Source organism: Cucumis melo, chromosome 5, assembly GCF_025177605.1.
Source record: "Cucumis melo cultivar AY chromosome 5, USDA_Cmelo_AY_1.0, whole genome shotgun sequence".
NCBI classification, from domain to species: domain Eukaryota; kingdom Viridiplantae; phylum Streptophyta; class Magnoliopsida; order Cucurbitales; family Cucurbitaceae; genus Cucumis; species Cucumis melo.
In genome coordinates this window covers 136571-155490 of record NC_066861.1, presented here as the reverse complement: position 1 = coordinate 155490, position 18920 = coordinate 136571, and the positions used below count along the sequence as shown (strand labels likewise).

The window sequence follows — 18920 nt, the reverse complement described above, 5'->3', positions numbered from 1 at the left end:
GTTTGAAAACGTTTACTCAAAACATGTTATCAATAAATTATTTAACATTCAAACACAATAACGCATAATTATGTTTAGCCTCGACCTCATCCTAAACATGTAAGCTAACTTTGTATGATATAGCTCTTTTAATGAAATTTAAAAACGAGGGTGTGAAAAAACTAAAATAAATTTTGTTGCATTATCTATTTTTTGTAGGGTTTTTTTTTTTGAATAGAACAAAGAAAAATCTTACGAGTCCACAACATGAAATACTAAAAATACCTCTGTCACAATTAATCTCGATATACGATATTGTACCAAATCTGAACGATCGTTTAGATATTCGTACACGATTCTTTGAATCTAGATGGGATAGATAGTGATAGTGGTCTATATTTATTGCGATATTGATACAACCATGTAATGAAAAAAGAAAAAGAAAGAGGACATGATACCTAATGTCGCCGCCAAAGATAGAGGAGAATGCCACCAATGATGAAGAGAAGGTGCAAAGGAATTCAAAAATTGTCCTGCGAAAATTCAAAACTGGTCAGACAACCCTGTAATTAATGAAAAAACAATCACGAGCCTGTTTTATTTCTTTTGTTTTTTTTTTTATATAGATTGTAAATAGTTTTGGGTTTTATAATATACAGGGGTCTTTTAAAAAATATAACGGAAAAAGCATGTCCATTTAGGTATTTTTTTTTGAATAGAAAAACGAAAAATATATAGCCTGTTTTATTTTTTTTTTGAATAGAAAAACGGAAAAAGCAGGTCCATTTAGGTATTTTTTTTGTTTGGTATACGTTTAAATTTGTTCATTTAGATTTGGATAATCGAATTTATTTTTTCAATTTGATTACGATCCATATATTAATAGGGTAGATTTGGTTATACAATTTTTTAGATTTGGCCTTGAGCAAAGAAGAAAGATAGAAAGAATGAAAAGAAATTGCATCGAAAAAAGAGTAACGAAAAGAAATCGCATGAAAAAAAAAGTAAAGGAAAAAAGATAAAAAAGTTGTAGAGAAGAAATATGAAGGTCAATAAAAAAATTGACTAATGGTGTCTATGAAAATTTTTCTTATATAAATTATCCATTTTTAAGTAGAATTTATAAAATAGTATATACAAATTAGTGATTAATGAAAGTTTCATCAAGAGAAATAGTGTTGATTTTTGCTTTGCAATTTTGTTTTTTTAGGGCAAATTGTTATTGCTCATTCTAGTTGGTGTCGCAAGGTTGCAGGCAACCTCTGGGGATCTCTCTCCATTTTTGAAGGGTGCAATATATTGCCCATAGAGATTTGATTGGGGAAGAACAGTTGGAGAGTAGGCAGTCGCTCACTTTTCTGATTGTCAGTTCCAACACGATGAGACAAAAGGGAGGCTTCGATTCAGAATCTCTTGCAACCTTATGGGTGTTGTGCACAGCTCTAGCTCTAGCTCTAACTCCAATTGTTGGATCAGTTTCATCTCCAACGCACCAGTTCCGTGGAATTTCTCCTCAAGGTTCTTCGGTTTCCATCCCTTGCACAATCTACTAAATCTTCAATTCCTCATTCCTTTAATTTTAGTTTTCGAAATATTTCTGGACACTGAGAATCTTTATCTTAACGTAGATGAGATGTATTACAAGTCGTCCGACATGATCAAATGTAGAGACGGTTCGAAAAAATTTTCCAAGGCTCAGCTTAACGATAACTTCTGCGATTGCCCTGATGGCACTGATGAACCTGGTATCGATTTCTCTCTCTCATCTCACTGCATTTCCTTCTCTTTTTTCAATTCCTTAGGCCTTGATCTGCCTCAATCTTATGCGTATTTAGTCCTTACTAGCATCTGAGTTGGTCATTGGGTTGTTATAGAAATTGCAGAAACTGCTGTCGTTGCTTACAGACGTATTACGATCCACTTATATCCTCGTTAGCGATTAGGTAGTGCAGTTTTCATTGTTCTTAACAGTATGCATATTCACGGGTCTTCATTTCACTCTTCATATAATCTCTGGTATAACTTGGGGCGAAGAAGCAAAAATATGGTGTGGATTTGCAATGGGGTTTCGTTTTGGTTTCTTTATGAGTTATCAACAACTTCTCCCATAGTTTTGTTAAATGGGCTCCGTTTGATGTGGGCCGGTTTATTGCATTGTCGATAGTATATCATTTGTCCTATAAACCTTCAATTTTTCGAAAGGAAGTTCTGCATTGTTTCAAACTTTCATGCGTATTGCTGACATACTTTCATGATTGAAGGCACATCCTTCAATTTTTAATTTCTTTTAAAAAGGCCTGCTCTGTTTCAAAATTTCATGCGTATTGATGACATACTTTCGTGATTGAAGGCACATCTGCATGCTCGAATGGGAAGTTCTATTGTCGAAATGCAGGGCACGCTCCACTTTTGTTGTTTTCTTCAAGGGTGAACGACAATATTTGTGGTAAGTTACTTCTCGACGGCAGCATCTCTTCATTTTGTAATCTTTAGTCCTTTTAGAATTCAAGTGTCTGCAGCATGAATCCTGTAAGCTCATGCACTAACTGTATTGTGTGTATGTTTTTATCTGTCAATTACATGCAGATTGTTGTGATGGAAGTGACGAATATGACAGCGAAGTCAAATGTCCAAATACGTGTTGGGAAGCTGGGAAAGTGGCAAGAGATAAATTGAAGAAAAAGATTTCAACCTTTGAAGAGGGTGTTAAAATTAGAAAACAAGATGTTGAACATGCAAAAAATGCAATAATCAAAGATGAGGCAGAGCTATTGGAGTTGAAAAACGAGGAAAAAGTATTAAAAGGGCTCGTTGAACAACTCAAAGGTCTAGACATTCATATTTTTATGTTATTGTTTTTCCATTATAATTCATTTTCATCATCAATGACATGAAAAAACTTCCAATGTTTAAAAATTCATGGCAGTGCCTATTGTTTGGTTAAAACTGCTGGAAATATTTTCAGTTTATCAGTGGCTATTGGGACCGTTTGGGCAGTTTAGAAAATAAACTAAAAATATCGGGATAAAATGTTTGCAAAAGTAGCAAATGTTGATTGGTCTACTTGTAAATTTTTTTAAAATACCAAGTCTGCCATTTGTGCACGACTTTCATTGATAGCGACTATCAACTATAGCAACTGATAGCACATTTCTGAAATTGAAAGCTATGAATGATAGCATCTCCCTTCCTCACAAGCACCAGGAAAATCATTAGCCACCTTACTCCCTCCCCCATCAAGCCCCTACACTAGAGATGCCAAACCGATCTACTCAAAAAGTAACAACTTAGACCCTTCTTCCTTTCCAAAGCGCACTATTTTTCACCCTGACACCAAACACTCCATGACCATCGCAGCGCTGCCATCAGATGTTGACTCAGATGCTTTTTTTATCTAGCCTAATGCCATTATCTCCTTCATATCACATAGGAAAATGGTCTGATTATAATCTTCTAAATCGTTATGGTTTTTTCGACTTGACACCTCACTTGATGACCTTGGCCCCATGGTTTAATGACTAGGCATTTGCATAAAGGCGACCCCTGCGAGAAGACAACCCAACCAATTATCATTAAAGAGAAAAAAAGGAAGGAGAGAACTTTGAAATCTAGAAAGTTTTATCTCTTATGGCAAAAAAGCAAAAGCTCTACTTAGAGAAGATTCTACATCAACTTGACTCTACGTCTTTTGATTATAGGGTTTCTACGAAGATAAATCTTCCTTTTTGGGCGTTTCATCAATCAACGTGCTTTTTTATCTGCACTTGTTCAAGGAAAACAACTTTTAAATCATACTTGACCTTTATGTATGGGCTCCCTCTCCTCCTTTTATGGTCATCTCTTTTTATCGCTGGGGTTTTCTTCTCCTCTATTCTTGGGTTTCTACATATCTATCATGGTTCTCTCTTTGTACCACTTTGAATATTTCTACATATCTATCATGGTTCTCTTTTTGTACCACTTTGAATATTTCATTCATCAATGAAATGTTTCTTATCCAAAAAAAAAGTTCTTATTGGTGTTCAATTGGCTCCAATCGCAAATCTCCTTTGGATTAATGGTATTTTCTTTTCATGAAAAGGAAATGAAGCTTTGGATTAATGTTGCTAAAGCTCTTCTATCATCATCATGGTTGGAATGAAATCAAGGTTTTTTTCCCTCCAAAATTCTTATTTTTCTAGGTATGATCAATTTGGTTCATCTCATCTAAAAAGCTTCTTCTTGGTATTCTCTATTGAAGCTCTTTGGTGGTTCTTTCAATTGAGATGTTTCTCAAAGTTGGGAAGCTTTTTGTTTCTCTTGTAATATTCTATTACCAATGTTTTTATTTAGTTCTTGCTTTGTGTTTTATTTGTACTAAGACTTCCTGTTTTGTTTTGTTTGCCACATTCATTGTATTTTGGGTCCTGTATCTATTAGATGATATATAATTAAATTTACCTTCACCCATTAGCTTAAGTTTTTGAGCCAATTGGTGATTTAAGATGATATTAGAATAGGTGGTCCAGGAAGGTCTTGTGTACAAGCGCTTGCAATGATATTTTTTCCTCAGTTAAATTTGATTTTCACTTGTTTGGACCTTCACATTTCGAGCTTAGACGATGTATAATTAAATTTATCTTCACCTATTAGCTTAAGTTTTTGGGTCAATTGGTAATTTAGGAGTATCTTTTCAATGAAAGTTCTATATTTTTTAAAAAGTATTCTACTAAGTATACCTTTTAAGTGATTTTTTCTGTTTCTTGTCTGGTCCTTTGTTCTATTTATATCTTATGGTAATTTAATTTATCCTGCATTGTGTTGTATGCAGAGCGCAAAGAGCAAATCGAGAAGGTAGAAGAGGAGGAGCGATTATTGAAAGAAAAAGAAGCAAAGAAACATTTGGAGAGAGAAAAAGATGAGACTAGAAAAATTGAGTCAACAGAAACAACTGATATTGGGGAAAGCAAAACTCACGAGGAAGACAATTGGAAGAAAAATGAAGCTACAGAAAATTATGACAAGGTGTATAAACAAGGAGAAGGCAGCGATGATGATAAAATTGGTAACTGGGATGACTCTGCTTCAGATCAGGTTAGACAAGTTTGTTTATTTTGAAGCTTAGACATCAGCAACCTTCAACATTTTTGGCATATGATGCTGAACGCTTACTACTTAGTCTCTTATTCTGCATGTTTTGTTGGTTATTGTAGCTCATTTCTTTCCTGAAACGTAATCCCCTCTGCCCACATCCTTTATGTTTTCTTATTCTTTCTTTACACTAAGATATTGTTTGGTTCCAAATTCATGTGGTTAGTTTGTCTAGATTGATCAGGAAAGAAAGGGTGAGTTGGAACCAGAAATGTAAAATCAAATGGGCTAAGGAAGGGGACTGTAACACTAGATTTTTCCATAGAGAGGCTAATGGGAGGAAGAACAAGAATCACATTGATCTTTTGATCCTTGATAATGGTGTTAGTAAAAGAGACAGTAAGGAGATTGAGGAGGAAATTATGAAGTCCTTCTCTAATCTCCTCAGCCCTGAAGTGAGTGTTAAGCCTTTTCTGGAAGGTATTGATTGGAACCCCATTCTGCCCAGGGAGGATGAGGAGCTGGTAAAGCCTTCTTCTTTGGAAGAGATTAAAACAGCAGTTTTCAGTTGTGAAGGCGGCAAATCTCATGGGGCAGATGGGTTCTCTATGGCTTTCTTGCAAAAGAACTGGGATCTGATCAAAGTTGGATTTGGAGGGAGTCTTTAAGGAGTTCTTTGAAAGGGGTATTTTGAGTAGTTATGTGTCTGATCCCCAAAGAGGATAATGCCAACAAAGTTAGGGAGTTCCAGCCTATCAGTTTTATTACCATGTTTATAAGATTTTGGCTAAGGTTCTTGCTAATCAGTTAAGGAAAGTGTTGCCTCGACAATTTCAGAAGCTCAAGGTGCTTTTTTAACGGGAAGGCAGATTTTGGATCAAGCTCTTATTGCGAATGAGGCTATTGAGGAGTATAGGTCAAAGAAAAAGGAGGGTGTTTTGCTTAAACTTGATTTTGAAAAAGCGTATGATTGTGTTGATTGAGATTTTTTGGACAGATTGATGATGAAAAAAGGCATTGGCAACAAATGGAGAATGTGGGTGTGGGAGTGTATTAGAAATGTGAAATACTCGACTCTCATCAATGGGTCCCAAAAGGGTCAATACAAGCTTCTAGGGGTTTAAGACAAGGGGATCCTTTATTCTCTTTTTTGTTCTTACTTGTGGTGGATGTCTTAAGTCGACTTAAGTAAAGGGGTTGAAGGGAACATTATTGACCCTTTTTGGATTGGCATAAATGAAGTTACTTTATCGCATTTGCAATTTGCGGATTATACGTTGTTATTCTGTTTCTAGAAAGAAGAGTCTTTCCTCACTCTTAATTATATGATTGCTTTCTTTGAGGAGTTGTCTGGTTTGAAAATTAATAGAAGCAAATGCACTATATTGGGTATTAACACAGATGCTATTAAGTTTCAGAGATGGGGGAGGTGTTTGACTGTGAGGTTGGTTCCTTCTCTTCGCTGTATCTTAGGCTCCCCTTAGGGGACAATCCAAGGGCTATGTCGTTTTGGAATCCCGTTTGTGAGGAGATTCGGAAGAGATTGGCAGGATGGAAGAAAGGGTTTTTCTGAAAAGCGGGGAGATTAATTTTGATGAAATCTGTTATGAGTGGAATACCGTTGTATTACATGTTGCTTTTTAGGATCCCTAGTTCGGTTTGTAAACGTCTGGAGAAGTACATGAGAGATTTTCTCTGGGAGGGGGTTGACGATCATGGTTCCCATTTGTTGAGTTGGGAGTTGGTGCCTTGGTGGGGCGTCCGGTGAATCGGGGGGTTTAGAGATTGACAATCTTAGAATCCACAATAGAGCACTATTGGCTAAGTGGCTTTGGCGCTTTTCTCTTGAACCAGAGTCTTTAAGGCATAGGATTATTGTGAGTAAGCATGGCGCTCATCCCTTTGAATGGACGTCGAAAGGGGTTAAAAGCACACACCGAAGTCCCTGGAAGGATATTTCCTTTGAGCTTCCCACTTTCTCTAGGTTTTCTTGTTGCTTTGTGGGGGATGGTAAGGATAATTATTTCTGGGAGGATCGTTGGGTGGGGGAGAGTTCCCTTTGTTCTTTATTTCCTTATCTTTATCATTTATCTTTGTTCAAAAACTGCATGGTCTCAGATTGTCTGTTGAGCTTAGAGAATCCTGTGTCTTTTTTCTTTGGGTTTCATCGTAATTTGACCAATAGGGAAGCAACAAAGATGACCTCTCTTCTTTCCTTGTTTAGAGGTGTATTTTTAGGGACGGGAGAAGGGATGTACGTGTATGTAGTCCTAATCCAAGTAGAGGCTTCACGTGTAATTCCTTGTTTAGTCTTTTGTTAGATCCTTCTCCCTACTCTTAGTTGGTCTTTGATGTGGTCTGAAGGGCTAAGATTCCCAAGAAAGTTAGGTTCTTTATTTGGCAAGTCTTGCTCCGGTGTGTTAACATTGTGGATAGGCTTGCCCTTTTGCTGCATGCTTTGTCAAAAGGCAGAGGAATGCGAGGGCAGTGTGGAGCTCTTTCTTGCAGGAATTTGCTGTTAGTTTTGCTGGCTCTAGGGGTGTTAGAGCGACGATCGAGGAGTTCCTTATCCATCCGTTCTTTAAAGATAAACGCGGGATTTCCTGGGGTGGTGGGGTGTGTGCTATTGTTTTGGACATATGGGGTTAAGGAATGAGCAGGTTTTTGGGGGTAGGGAGAGGAAGCATAGCGAGATTTGGTCTTTAGCTAGATTTCATGTTACCCTTTAGGCTTCGATTTTGAAGCTTTTTTATAATTATTCTATAGTAACATTTTACTTAGTTGGTCCCCCTTCTTCTAGTTGGGGTGTTTTGGTGGGCTGGTTTTTTTTTTTGTATGCCTATGTATTCTTTCATTGTTTCTCAATGAAACTTGTTTGTTTCATAAAAATATATCTAATAGACCCCTTCACGAAGGTGTAGATAAGAAAGAGAGGCCTGGGAGTGAGGTGGGTTGTGGGTCAACTACGGGCCCAAGTTAGTTAGCACGACATTTTGAGTAGTCCGTGAATTATATATAGACAAATGCGTAGTGGGGAGGAGTATCTTTCTAAATGGTTAGTAAGTGGATTGGAGCAAGACGTGGGGGCTCTCGACTTCTCCTTTGGTTCTTGTTAACTCTTTCTGGTTATCAATTTGTAAATATTTTCAATAATTTTGTTATTTAAAACAAATTTTCTTACTTTTATAAGAGGTGTTTTCAATGAACCAAAATATTCACAAATATCGTAAAAGAGTTTATTTGTGATAGACCGCAATAGGCTACTATCTATGTTTATCATAACACTGATAGGCACAACTAGTCTATTGCAGTCTATAAATATTTTAGCATTATTTCCATTTGAAATAATTTTTCTTGTTATAAATCTTCAAGCATTTTTTTGAAAATGTTGATTTGTTTCTATTTTTCGATTAATGCTTCCTCTAGACCGCTTGAATCACTAGAATCAAAATTCCAACGTGGACCTTGATAGGTTCTTTCATAAAATCAAGCTTGAATGACATGGCGTTGAAATTTCTCTTCTAAATCACACAAATTGTAACAGGATTTTATTGAGTAAATTTGACTTTTTTGCTTATGCCAATTGTTGCAACTTTTCTTGGGTCTTCCTTGATCGATATTTAGTAATAGTCCAATATTGCAAAATCTTAAAAGAAAAAAAAAACTCACTCTTACAATTTGTGTTGCCAAGAGTTTCTTGTTTTCCACCGATTGTCAACAACATTGGCCTCGACAGCGGCTCTGCTACCAATTTGATGTGGCCGAAGAGATAAAAGGAGAACTTGATTGAAGAATAAAATTTTCAATTGTAAGTTATTAATACAAGAAGACAATTTCCTTATATACAGAGAATTGGAAAACAAGATAATCCTAATCCTAATGAACCAAGGAAACTAAATCTAATCCTAACCAAAAGAGAATGCAACCAAGATAGCCTATTTACTCTAATCCTTGCTACATTAGTTATCCACCTGGCAAGTTATAAATGGAAGAGTTACCGCTTTAGGAGGAAGATACTTTTATTAATTGGTTTGTTTTGTATTCTCCATGAGAAGATGGAGGAAGACTTGGGCCACATTCTTTTTAGACGTGAGTTTGTGAGAACAATGTGATCTGACTTTTTTCAGACTTTCAGATTCTTGCTAGCGTGTGACATACGGAGATTTGTGATATGATCAGAAAGTTCCTCCATCCATCATGAGAAAGTTAGAGCAAAATATGAGAGACCTCCTCACTTCATTCTATACAATAGAGTTCAATATTTATAGGCATGCATGGAAACCCTACATAAAGACTATTAAATTACCATAAAGGTCAAAAAACTAATATGCTCCTATAGTTACATATATACTATAGTACTCCCCCCTCAAGCTAGAGCATATATGTTATTTTTTAAAATTTAAATAAACAACTTTCGTAGAGAAAAAAATGAAAAAATGGAAGGGCACACAAAAACCAAGCCCACAAAAGATGGGGGATCCCCACTTTCAAGAAGGGGGCCAACTATACAAAACCATGTCAATAGGATAATACAGGAAGTCTTTGAAGTCGAATCCCAAAGAGAAACATGATATCTAATAACCGACCAAGTCTTTCCACTCCTCCTAAACACCCCCTATTTCTTTCATCCTATAAAACCCATAATATGGCACACACACAAACATGCCAAAGAAACCGACCTCTTCCTCCCCAAGGTGGACTGAGGAGGAACTTCTTAATCATCCCTCTATAATCTCTATGACGAGCATACACCAAGCCGAAAGTTTTCATGGCCAGCTTGTTACATAGTACTCTGTTTGAACTCCTTTCAAAGCTTTTGTGAAGATATCTCCTTATTGTTCTCCAATCTTCACATATCCGGTAGACACCATACTTCGTATTTTTTCTGAACCAAATGACAATCAATTTCAATGTATAGTACACTTGTGAAATATTGGGTTAGATGCACTATGAAGAGCAACTTGATTGTCGCACCACAACTTAGTCAGAGTTGTAGTATTAAGACCCAACTCAATCAAAAGTTGATGTAACCACATTATTTCACACACCGATTGTGCCATTGCTTTATATTTCGATTCAATGCTTGATCGTGAAACAACGTTTTGCTTCTTACTCTTTCCACGAAATCAAATTGCCTCCAACATAAACACAATACCCAGACGTCGATTTTGTCTTCTTTGGTTCTGCCCAATTAACATCTGAAAAATTTATTGAAGATCCCACATCCAAGTGCAACCTTAAGATAACATAAATTTTGTTGTATTACTTCTCAATATTCAACTGTGGGTGAAGTCGTAAATTGACTCGCAATGCTTACCAAATAAGCTATCTCTGCTAGTGACCATAAGGAAATTCAACTTCCCAACTCTCAGCATCCTTAAATTGTTCTCCATAAAAGTTGTAATCTAGGCATCATCGAACTATTGCATGACTTGACTCCCAATTTTCCCGTCTCAAATAGCAAACCAAGCACATCTTTTCTTTGACATAAAAATACCCTTCTTGCTTCTCATTACTTCAATTTCCAAATAATACATTACTCCTAAATTTTTAGTATGAAATTGACTTTGTTTGAAAGATTTGAGAGACAATATACTTGATGTATCAATTCCAGTTATGACAGTATCATCTAACATATACAAAAAGTAGAATAATTCGATTCATAGATCTTTGGCAATTTACTTTTTCCTCATTCCAAACGGCTGCTTGAAAAATTTTCGAACCATGCGCGTGGACTCTGTTTCAACCCATACAACGATTTGCAAAGGTGATACACTTTATCATTCTCCCTTTGAGCAACAAACCCAGGTAGTTGTTACATATAGACTTCGACTTTGAAGATGACTTTGAAGATCAATGTGGAGAAAGACATTTTTAATGTCAAGCTGATCTATAGGCCGACCTTGATGTTTTGCCATAGAAATGATTCTCTTGACAGAAGTGAGCATAGCAATAGGAGAGAATGTATCAAAATAGTCAACCCCATCTGTTCGAGCATAACCTTTAGCCATGAGGCATGCTTTTAAACGAGCTATTGACTCGTTAGGATTAATCTTAATTGCAAACACCCATTTGCACCCGATAGTCTTCTTTCCTGCCGAAAGAGATACCAAATCCTAAGTATCATTATTATTGTTAGGCATTCACCTCTTCAATCATCATACTGTATTTACTAGAATGAGACAACGTTTCATGAACGGTCTTAGGTATCGAAATAGAATCTAGACGAACCCAAAGGACAGAAGTCAAAGCAAGTTGGTCACGTGCTTCCACGTGCCGGCTTGTGACGGTGGGCAACAACTTTTGGTGGCGTGTGTGACTCACACATGGACTATTTTTGGGCTAAATTTTGGGTTCTTGTAGATTGGCAAGTGGGCTTTCTTCTGAGTTGGGTAGTGAGGAAAAAAAACCGTGCTGGTCGATGATAGCGGATTTTGGCGATGGCGGAAAAAATGGTAGGGGATTTCAGTGACAATAATGGGCAATAAAGGAAATACTCCAGACTAAACTCTAAAAAAAAAATGCTCTTAACCTAAAGCTTTTGGCATGCAGGTTTAGAATCAAATTCCTGGGAATTAAATGCTTGTGGGTTTATCTGATGGGTTTCTGATGCTTGGAATTAGAAATGCCTGTGTTTGGGGTGCAAGATTTGGAAATTTGAGTTTCTGATGCTTGTATTTGGGGTGCTTGTTTTGAATTCATGGGTTTAGCTAATCTGTTTTGTTTTTTCTAATGGTACATCCTATATTTAATTGATTTTTTTTTCACATTCTGTTCCTCTGATTCAATATCTCGACTCTATTAATTTTAAGACAATAATGTAAAACGAGAATTTTTAACATTCATTCAGAATAATTTTGATTACAGTTGTATTAACATGAATAGTCTAATTAGAAATATTACAAACCATTCCCAAAATATATGGGGTTTACAAAAATGTTCTAGTTAAGCAACGTTAAAAATGGTCTAATTAGTTTTAAAATAAGCATAACCAAAAGGGTCAAGCAAAAGCGAAAGTCAAGTAAAGTTACTTTTAGGCATGGTTATGGTTGTCTACCTATGATATGCATGCAATGTATTTTAATTTAAACCACTTTTATCAAAAGGGTTTAAATAAAAATGGATATTTTTAAAACACTTTTTTTTTAAGTCGATGCAAATAAGTCCCAAGTATTCTAGTTAAATTGACCAATGAAAAAAAAGGGAAAATGTTATTAAACTAAAAATAAACCATGGTATATTCTATATATATTTATAATTTTCACTATATTACCAACATATTAATATTTGATTTATACTTGAGATCAAAATAGATTGGTCATCAATTTTCACCTATGAAAAATATAAAAATAAACAAAATATCCTAAAATGAAGGAAATATTAATTTTAAAGAAAAAAGAGACTAGAGATAAATAAAAAAAAAAGATCTAATAATAATTATTAATAAAAAAAACTCAAGAAGAAAATAAAATAGAAAATGAGAAAATGTGTATTTTAAAAAATATTGGTCTGATTAAATCAAAGGCGTGTTTGGAATGACTCAGAAAAAAAGGTTTTCCAAAAATTCATTTATATTAAATTTTCAAGGTTGGCAGCGATCATTAGAGTTAGTGGTCAAAAGTTCGCTGACGGAGTTTTTAGAAATGACACCCAGTGGTCGACCGACAATGGTCATCGGGGACCGTGTTTGGAGTTGGCCAGTGAATTTTCTATATTGAATTAGAAAAAAAAGTAATCCATGGGCTTTAATAGTGTTTACTATTCAAACCCATGGGAAATAGTGTAGGAAGCCTTGGTGAAGACGGTCGTTGATCAATGTTATAGATGGTTAACGATTGTCAATGATTAAGACGATTGGTTGGTCACTGACCATCATGACAAATGGTCGCCTAGGGTCATGGCTATTGGTCATTGACCATCACCACAGCCATTTGTTAAGGCACGACGATCGATCATTAACGATAACTATTGTTCGCTGACGACTAAGATGCTCACTTTATGACAGTGATGTCCAAAGTTTAGATCACCAACGATCATGATGATTGATCACTAACGGTCAAGACGATTCTGAGGCAACGATCAAGATCATTCGGAGCCAACGGTTAAGACGATCGGTCGTCATGATCGTCAATCGATCATGATCATTCATCAATGGTTGATCGTGAAGTCGGCCGACGTTTGCTGCCAATGGTCATTAATGATCACTGGTAAAAGGTTGAAGTGATTTTTTTTTAAAACATATGACATTCAATTTAAAAAGAAAAAACATATTCCAATCCCATGGGTTTGGTTTCAAATATTCCAAGTGTCAAAACATGGGTTTGGCTTCAAATGCGAAACTCCCTTAACTCTAAACCCATGGGCCAAACACCCACTGAGGGTTCACAAATCTCCAAATTACTCTCAAAGACCCCATTGCCCTAGGAAATAATACCTAGAGCTCTAGTACCATGTGAAAATTAGAGCAAAATGTAAATATGAGCGAACTCCTTGCTTCATTCTATACAATAGAATTCAATATATATAGACACGTGGAAACCCTAAACAAAAACTAGTAAATTAAATAAAGGACAGAAGACCAATCAGCCCCTATAATTACGTATATACTATAACACATCATATCATGAGAAAGTTTGTTTTTTTATTGTTTTCTGGGGTGTGTGCTATTATGATAGATCATTGGGGTGAGTGGAAGAATCATGTGGTTAAAGGGTTGGGTAGGGATCTTAGTGATGTTTGGTCCTTGTAGTTTTCACGTTTTCCTCTATGTATTGATTTCAAAGACCTTTCATTTTGTATAGTTGGAGTCCCTTCTTCTAGCCTATAGCATTTAGTCAATAATTTGCGAGATAAGATATAGCATCATACACTATCTATATCTAAAATATATCTGGCAAATTATTGGCTGAATCTTTAATCCGTTGATTTGGGCACAATGTTCTCTTCCTTCGTGTTCTCATATTGACACTTTTTTAGCAGGCTAGGATGGAAGAAGTTGATTCAGAACTCGAAGCTCACCTTTCTAATAAACCTGAAACAGAAGCATCATTGACGAAAGAGGTAGAAGAGGTTAAATCTTTATGTTTGAATGTTTAATCTCTTGTTCTTGTGTCCTTCAGTCAATGGCGGTGTTCTATACTGAATAATAGAAATTTATATATATATATATTTTCTCTTTTAAATATGTTTTGATGTAGGATACAGCAGTAGAGAAGGACCCGCTGGCTAAATCTGAAACTGGAGAAAGTGCTGGCACTAAAGAATCATCAGAAGAAGTCCTGAGAAAGGTATCATTTTATAATGTGGTTGCTGTGCTATTTTATTAAATCTATTTGATGACATTAGTATGAAAATTTTGGCCGGTATGTTGGTCCTGTCATAGAATCCTCTACGCTTTTTCTTATAATAGTTATTAATGAATATCAATGACAAAATGTTTTAGACAGAATATATTGTAAAGAATTGTTCAATCGATATTGTGAGGTCATTTTGTTCGATGAATGCTCGGTACAAGAGATATAGGAAACATTTGATGCAAAAGTGAGTCTAGAAAATGGAGGATGCATAGAAAACTGGAGTACTTGGTAAGTCCAAATTTGGGTTTTAGTGTCAGATAAAGCAAGAACTAACCCAAAACAAGAAGAAAATCGGATAATTTCTAAGTCTGGAATTGAGAACTTGACTTGGTGAACCACTAGAATTATCCTGTGAAAGATCAAGCTGTTAGGATACCAACTGGTACCTCACTGTTCTATTAACTTCAACAAAATAAGTGCAGCCCAAAATACCCAAAACTTGATATAATATCAATGCTCAACGATAAGTCTTAACCACAAAGTAACAGCAATATTCTAATATAGCTGAAAATACAAACACACTAACAATCTGGAAATATTCAAAGACACAGCCAAACACTAGTAACGAAAAACAAAGAACCAAAGGAACCTGGACTCTGCTCTCTCCTTCGCAAAGGAGCCTGCAGCCTCTCTCTCTTTTCTACCCCAAAATATCCCTGTCCCTTCTGCACTTCTCTGCTCTATTTAATTCCCCACTACTAACTAACTGTGGACCCCACGTGCTGGTTCCCGATCTTCTTGCTTTCCTCTATTCCCCCACGTGCACTCTCCTCATTGGCTTCATGGCTATTCTCCTTACTCCCACGTGTTCCCCCATCATTGACTTCATGTATCTTCTTATTTGTTCTATTATATGTGAATAGTATTGGGGGCCTAGCACAAGCTCAACTATATTTCCAAAACCGGATAATTTTATTTAGCGTGGCTATAACGGAAACGAAAATTGGAGATATAACCTGGCCAACCACTAGAATTATCTCTGATGCTTTAGATCTAATATTATTATTGGAAGATCTTTGGAAATTCCTCTATTTCTGATCTTAGATTGGTTTACTTGCTCTCTGTTTCTTTTGCTCTTCCAGTTAATTGTTTGGTCTGCTAACCATTTTTTTTGCAGCCAAAAATATGACTTTTGCTTCTCATAATATGTATGTGTGTAGTACGTCCTGGATTGGATTTCAATTTACTCCTATTTAGTCCATCAGAAGTTTCTTAGTCTGAAGATTCAAACTTTAGCTCATAAATTCAATAGCTCCAACTTAAATTTTAAAGGCCATCTGTTCCACTGTTCATTTAAATTCTATGATTTCCGTTCCTGGTTCAATTGTATTCAATTTGGGTGAAACTTTTGGCAGAATGATGGTAGTCCAGAGTTGTCCAAGGAAGAGTTGGGCCGCCTTGTTGCTTCTCGTTGGACAGGAGAAAATACTGAAGAACAGTCAAGAAACAAGGATAGTATGAACGATAGTGATGAAGAAAGTCATGATATCTCAAAAGAAGCCTATGAAAATGACGGTTATGCTTCAGAGACTGATGATGATAACCAAAGATACGATGATGACCAAGATGGTGATTTGGATGATGTTAGAGACGAATTTCATGATGATTCTACTTCATCTGAGAGATATTATTCAGATACAGAATTGGACTCAACAGGTTGAAAAATAGGTTTCTCTTATCCAACTCATTTAATATATAATATTGCTTTAACTCCCTTTAGTTGTGAAATATTTTTATTTTTTTAATTTATTAATTATTATTTGTAATTGCATGTAGATGTGGAAACCCAAAGTAACCCCTCCTGGCTTGAGAAGATACAAAAAACAGTTCGAAATGTCCTCAAAGCTGTTAATATCTTCCAGGCTCCAGTGAACCAATCAGGTAAAATACGAGCTTACAAATTCATGGTGTTCAACACTTGAATGCAGGCTTCAGAGTTAACCACATGAAAATGGTTGTGTTGCATTTTCATTCATCAGATGCTGCTAACGTGCGCAAGGAATATGAGGAGTCCAGTGCCAAGTTATCGAAAATTCAGTCAAGGATCTCAAGTTTATCACAAAAGCTAAAGAATGATTTTGGTTAGTGCGAGATGTACTGTTTCCACGTTTATTATGCAACACCAGCTTAGAATATGAAAATTTACTTCAATATTCTTCTGTTCTGTCTGATTGTAGGTCCAGAGAAGGAGTTCTATTCATTCTATGATCAATGTTTTGAAATCAAGGAGAACAAGTAGCGCTGATTTTACCCTTCAATTCTTTTTTCTAGGATTTTTCCAATGCTAATTGAATTTGTATGTTCGTCTGCTTAATATCAAGTATTGGTTTCTTTTTTCAGATACGTTTACAAAATCTGTCCTTACAAACAAGCTTCACAGGTCGAGGGGCATTCAACAACTCGTTTGGGGTAGGTATTTAGTAATCGATGATCTATATATTTATTTCGCCAAATAATCTTTTGTGTAAATTTGAGTTACTAGACTGCTAGGATACTGATCGGAGCTCATGCAAGCTTCCGAGTCTCCTCTCACACAGATTTAGTCCCTCGAATATACTAGTACACGTAGTCTAGACTTCTTTTGTTTTAATTATCCTTTTCCCAGATAAAATCTTGAGTTATTAGCGAACCTAGTGTGCATTTAGATTATCCATGTAAAAAAAATGTTTTTCAAGAATACATTTTCTTTTGAACACTTCCTTTAAAATGAGTTTAAAATTTAAACACACATGTTTGGTTAGATCTTTTTACAAGTGTTTATATACTTAATTTTGTTTAAAAATCTATTTTTTCAATATTTAGTTTCAACTGTTTTCTTTGAAATGAATTATTTTTTAATCTCATTTTTCTTAAAAGCATTTTGAAAAGTTACCGAACACCTCAATTTTTTTTTAAAATACTTTTTTTTTCAAATTTAAATACTTTAAAAGTTAACTCAAACACACCCTTAGTATGACTATTGACTCTACTCTTTTTTCTTAACGTGATATTTTTTTCTCAACCAGGCGCTGGGATAAATTTGAAGACTCGTATAGGGTTATGATTTTTTCAAGTGGGGATAAGTGCTGGAATGGACCTGATAGAAGCTTAAAGGTGTCTTGCGAATAATTTTTCTTGTGAAAATTTAGAACTTGCCATAAAGACAATGATTAAATTTACCGGCATGTAGTTATTTTCATTGTTGAACAGAGCATAATAACTACTTCCTGATAATATATTTGACCAAACTTAGACGTAAGATTAGTTCAGGTATATTGAAGGCGCGAGTGGAGTACCAACTTCCGTTTCTTGACAGTTTCGTGTTTATTCTCCAGGTTAAGCTAAGATGTGGGGTTAAAAATGGCATAACCGATGTAGATGAACCAAGCCGTTGCGAGTAAGTCTCTCTCCCTCCCTCCCTCTCTCCCTCTCTCCCTCTCTCTCTCTCTCTCTCTGTGACAACACACTGTGAGTTTGTGACAGGTACGTGGCATTGTTATCAACCCCAGCTGTTTGTGTAGAGGAAAAGCTTCAGGTTTCATTTATTGTCTTTTTATGTCTGCATTCGTTACGATGTTGTTAGATAATATTAGACTTTCCACACTGACGACACCCACTTAATGTTCCACAGGAACTAAAAAACAAGTTGGACATGCTGAGTAAAGAAGAGGCAGAGAAGCATGATGAACTTTGAACTTCAGAATACAACGGGTGGGAAGAGTGCCCGGCTGTGTTGGATTATCGTTCTACTCTAGTGGCAGTTGGTGTTATTTAAGAGACTGGATGAAATTATTGAAGTAGTTTTTCTTGCAGGCTAGAGGAATGGTTTTTCTCTAAATCAGAAGGTGTAGTTCTATTATGGGTCGCGGGAGTGACACTTAAAACCTAATCCCCATTTTCGGACGTGGGATCTGCCAGACTAGTTTATGCAATTGATCTCGATAACCCTATCAGGCCATCTTTGTGGACTAATTTATACTAATAGACGGAATGTCCAAATTATAATGAGCGAAATGGATATTTGTACTAGATGAGCTATATAACATTCATTTGAATTTCTTTCATATTTGGACTTCAATTTGTTTGATTTTATTTTCTTTATTTTAATAATATAATACCATAGAACTTCCGCGACGTAGTGGTCAATAAAACATGAGTTTGAGCTATGATGACTATCTACTTCGGATTTAATATCTACTAAGGGGTTGTTTGAAGAATTAGACTGTGACTAGAAGTCAGAATTACTGAAAATCAAAGAAATGTAGGAATAAAGAGTGATTTTATGAGTTTAAAATTGAATGGGTCTAAATTGGATTGAGAAATGTGGGAATAAATGAGTTTGATATTGAAGTTTGAGCCCAAAACATTCAATTAAAAGTGAGTTCTGCATTAGATTGTATTACATTTCTATTTTATTATAGTTCAACAATTGCCCTTTAGTGATTCTACCACGATAACAAAAGAAAAAGAGGTTAGCTTAAGTCTTGGTGCCGAATGTCTGGTGCATGCTCTTACCCAAAGAATTATCTAAGTGCA

General features: G+C 35.7%; 1 protein-coding gene across 6 annotated transcripts; it reads left to right on the top strand.

Moving 5' to 3' along the window:
- The first annotated feature begins 1126 nt into the window (after nucleotides 1-1126).
- LOC103491639 (glucosidase 2 subunit beta) lies at nucleotides 1127-18448 on the top strand. Of its 6 annotated transcripts, none has more exons than XM_051084989.1 (17): nucleotides 1127-1497; nucleotides 1608-1724; nucleotides 2330-2425; nucleotides 2566-2805; nucleotides 4790-5052; nucleotides 14026-14118; nucleotides 14247-14336; nucleotides 15761-16061; nucleotides 16182-16286; nucleotides 16385-16486; nucleotides 16583-16640; nucleotides 16746-16814; nucleotides 17411-17498; nucleotides 17720-17781; nucleotides 17868-17919; nucleotides 18016-18095; nucleotides 18198-18448. In XM_051084989.1, the coding sequence occupies exons 1-16, from the start codon at nucleotides 1359-1361 to the stop codon at nucleotides 18076-18078; spliced, it is 1938 nt and encodes a 645-aa protein (XP_050940946.1). In that variant the 5' UTR covers nucleotides 1127-1358; the 3' UTR covers nucleotides 18079-18095; nucleotides 18198-18448. The 6 variants fall into 6 exon arrangements, with proteins under 6 accessions (XP_050940946.1, XP_050940947.1, XP_008449901.2 ...); XM_051084991.1 differs by having other exon boundaries at nucleotides 1129-1497; nucleotides 14029-14109; XM_051084990.1 differs by having other exon boundaries at nucleotides 1128-1497; nucleotides 14029-14118; nucleotides 18016-18448.
- Nucleotides 18449-18920: the final 472 nt, after the last annotated feature.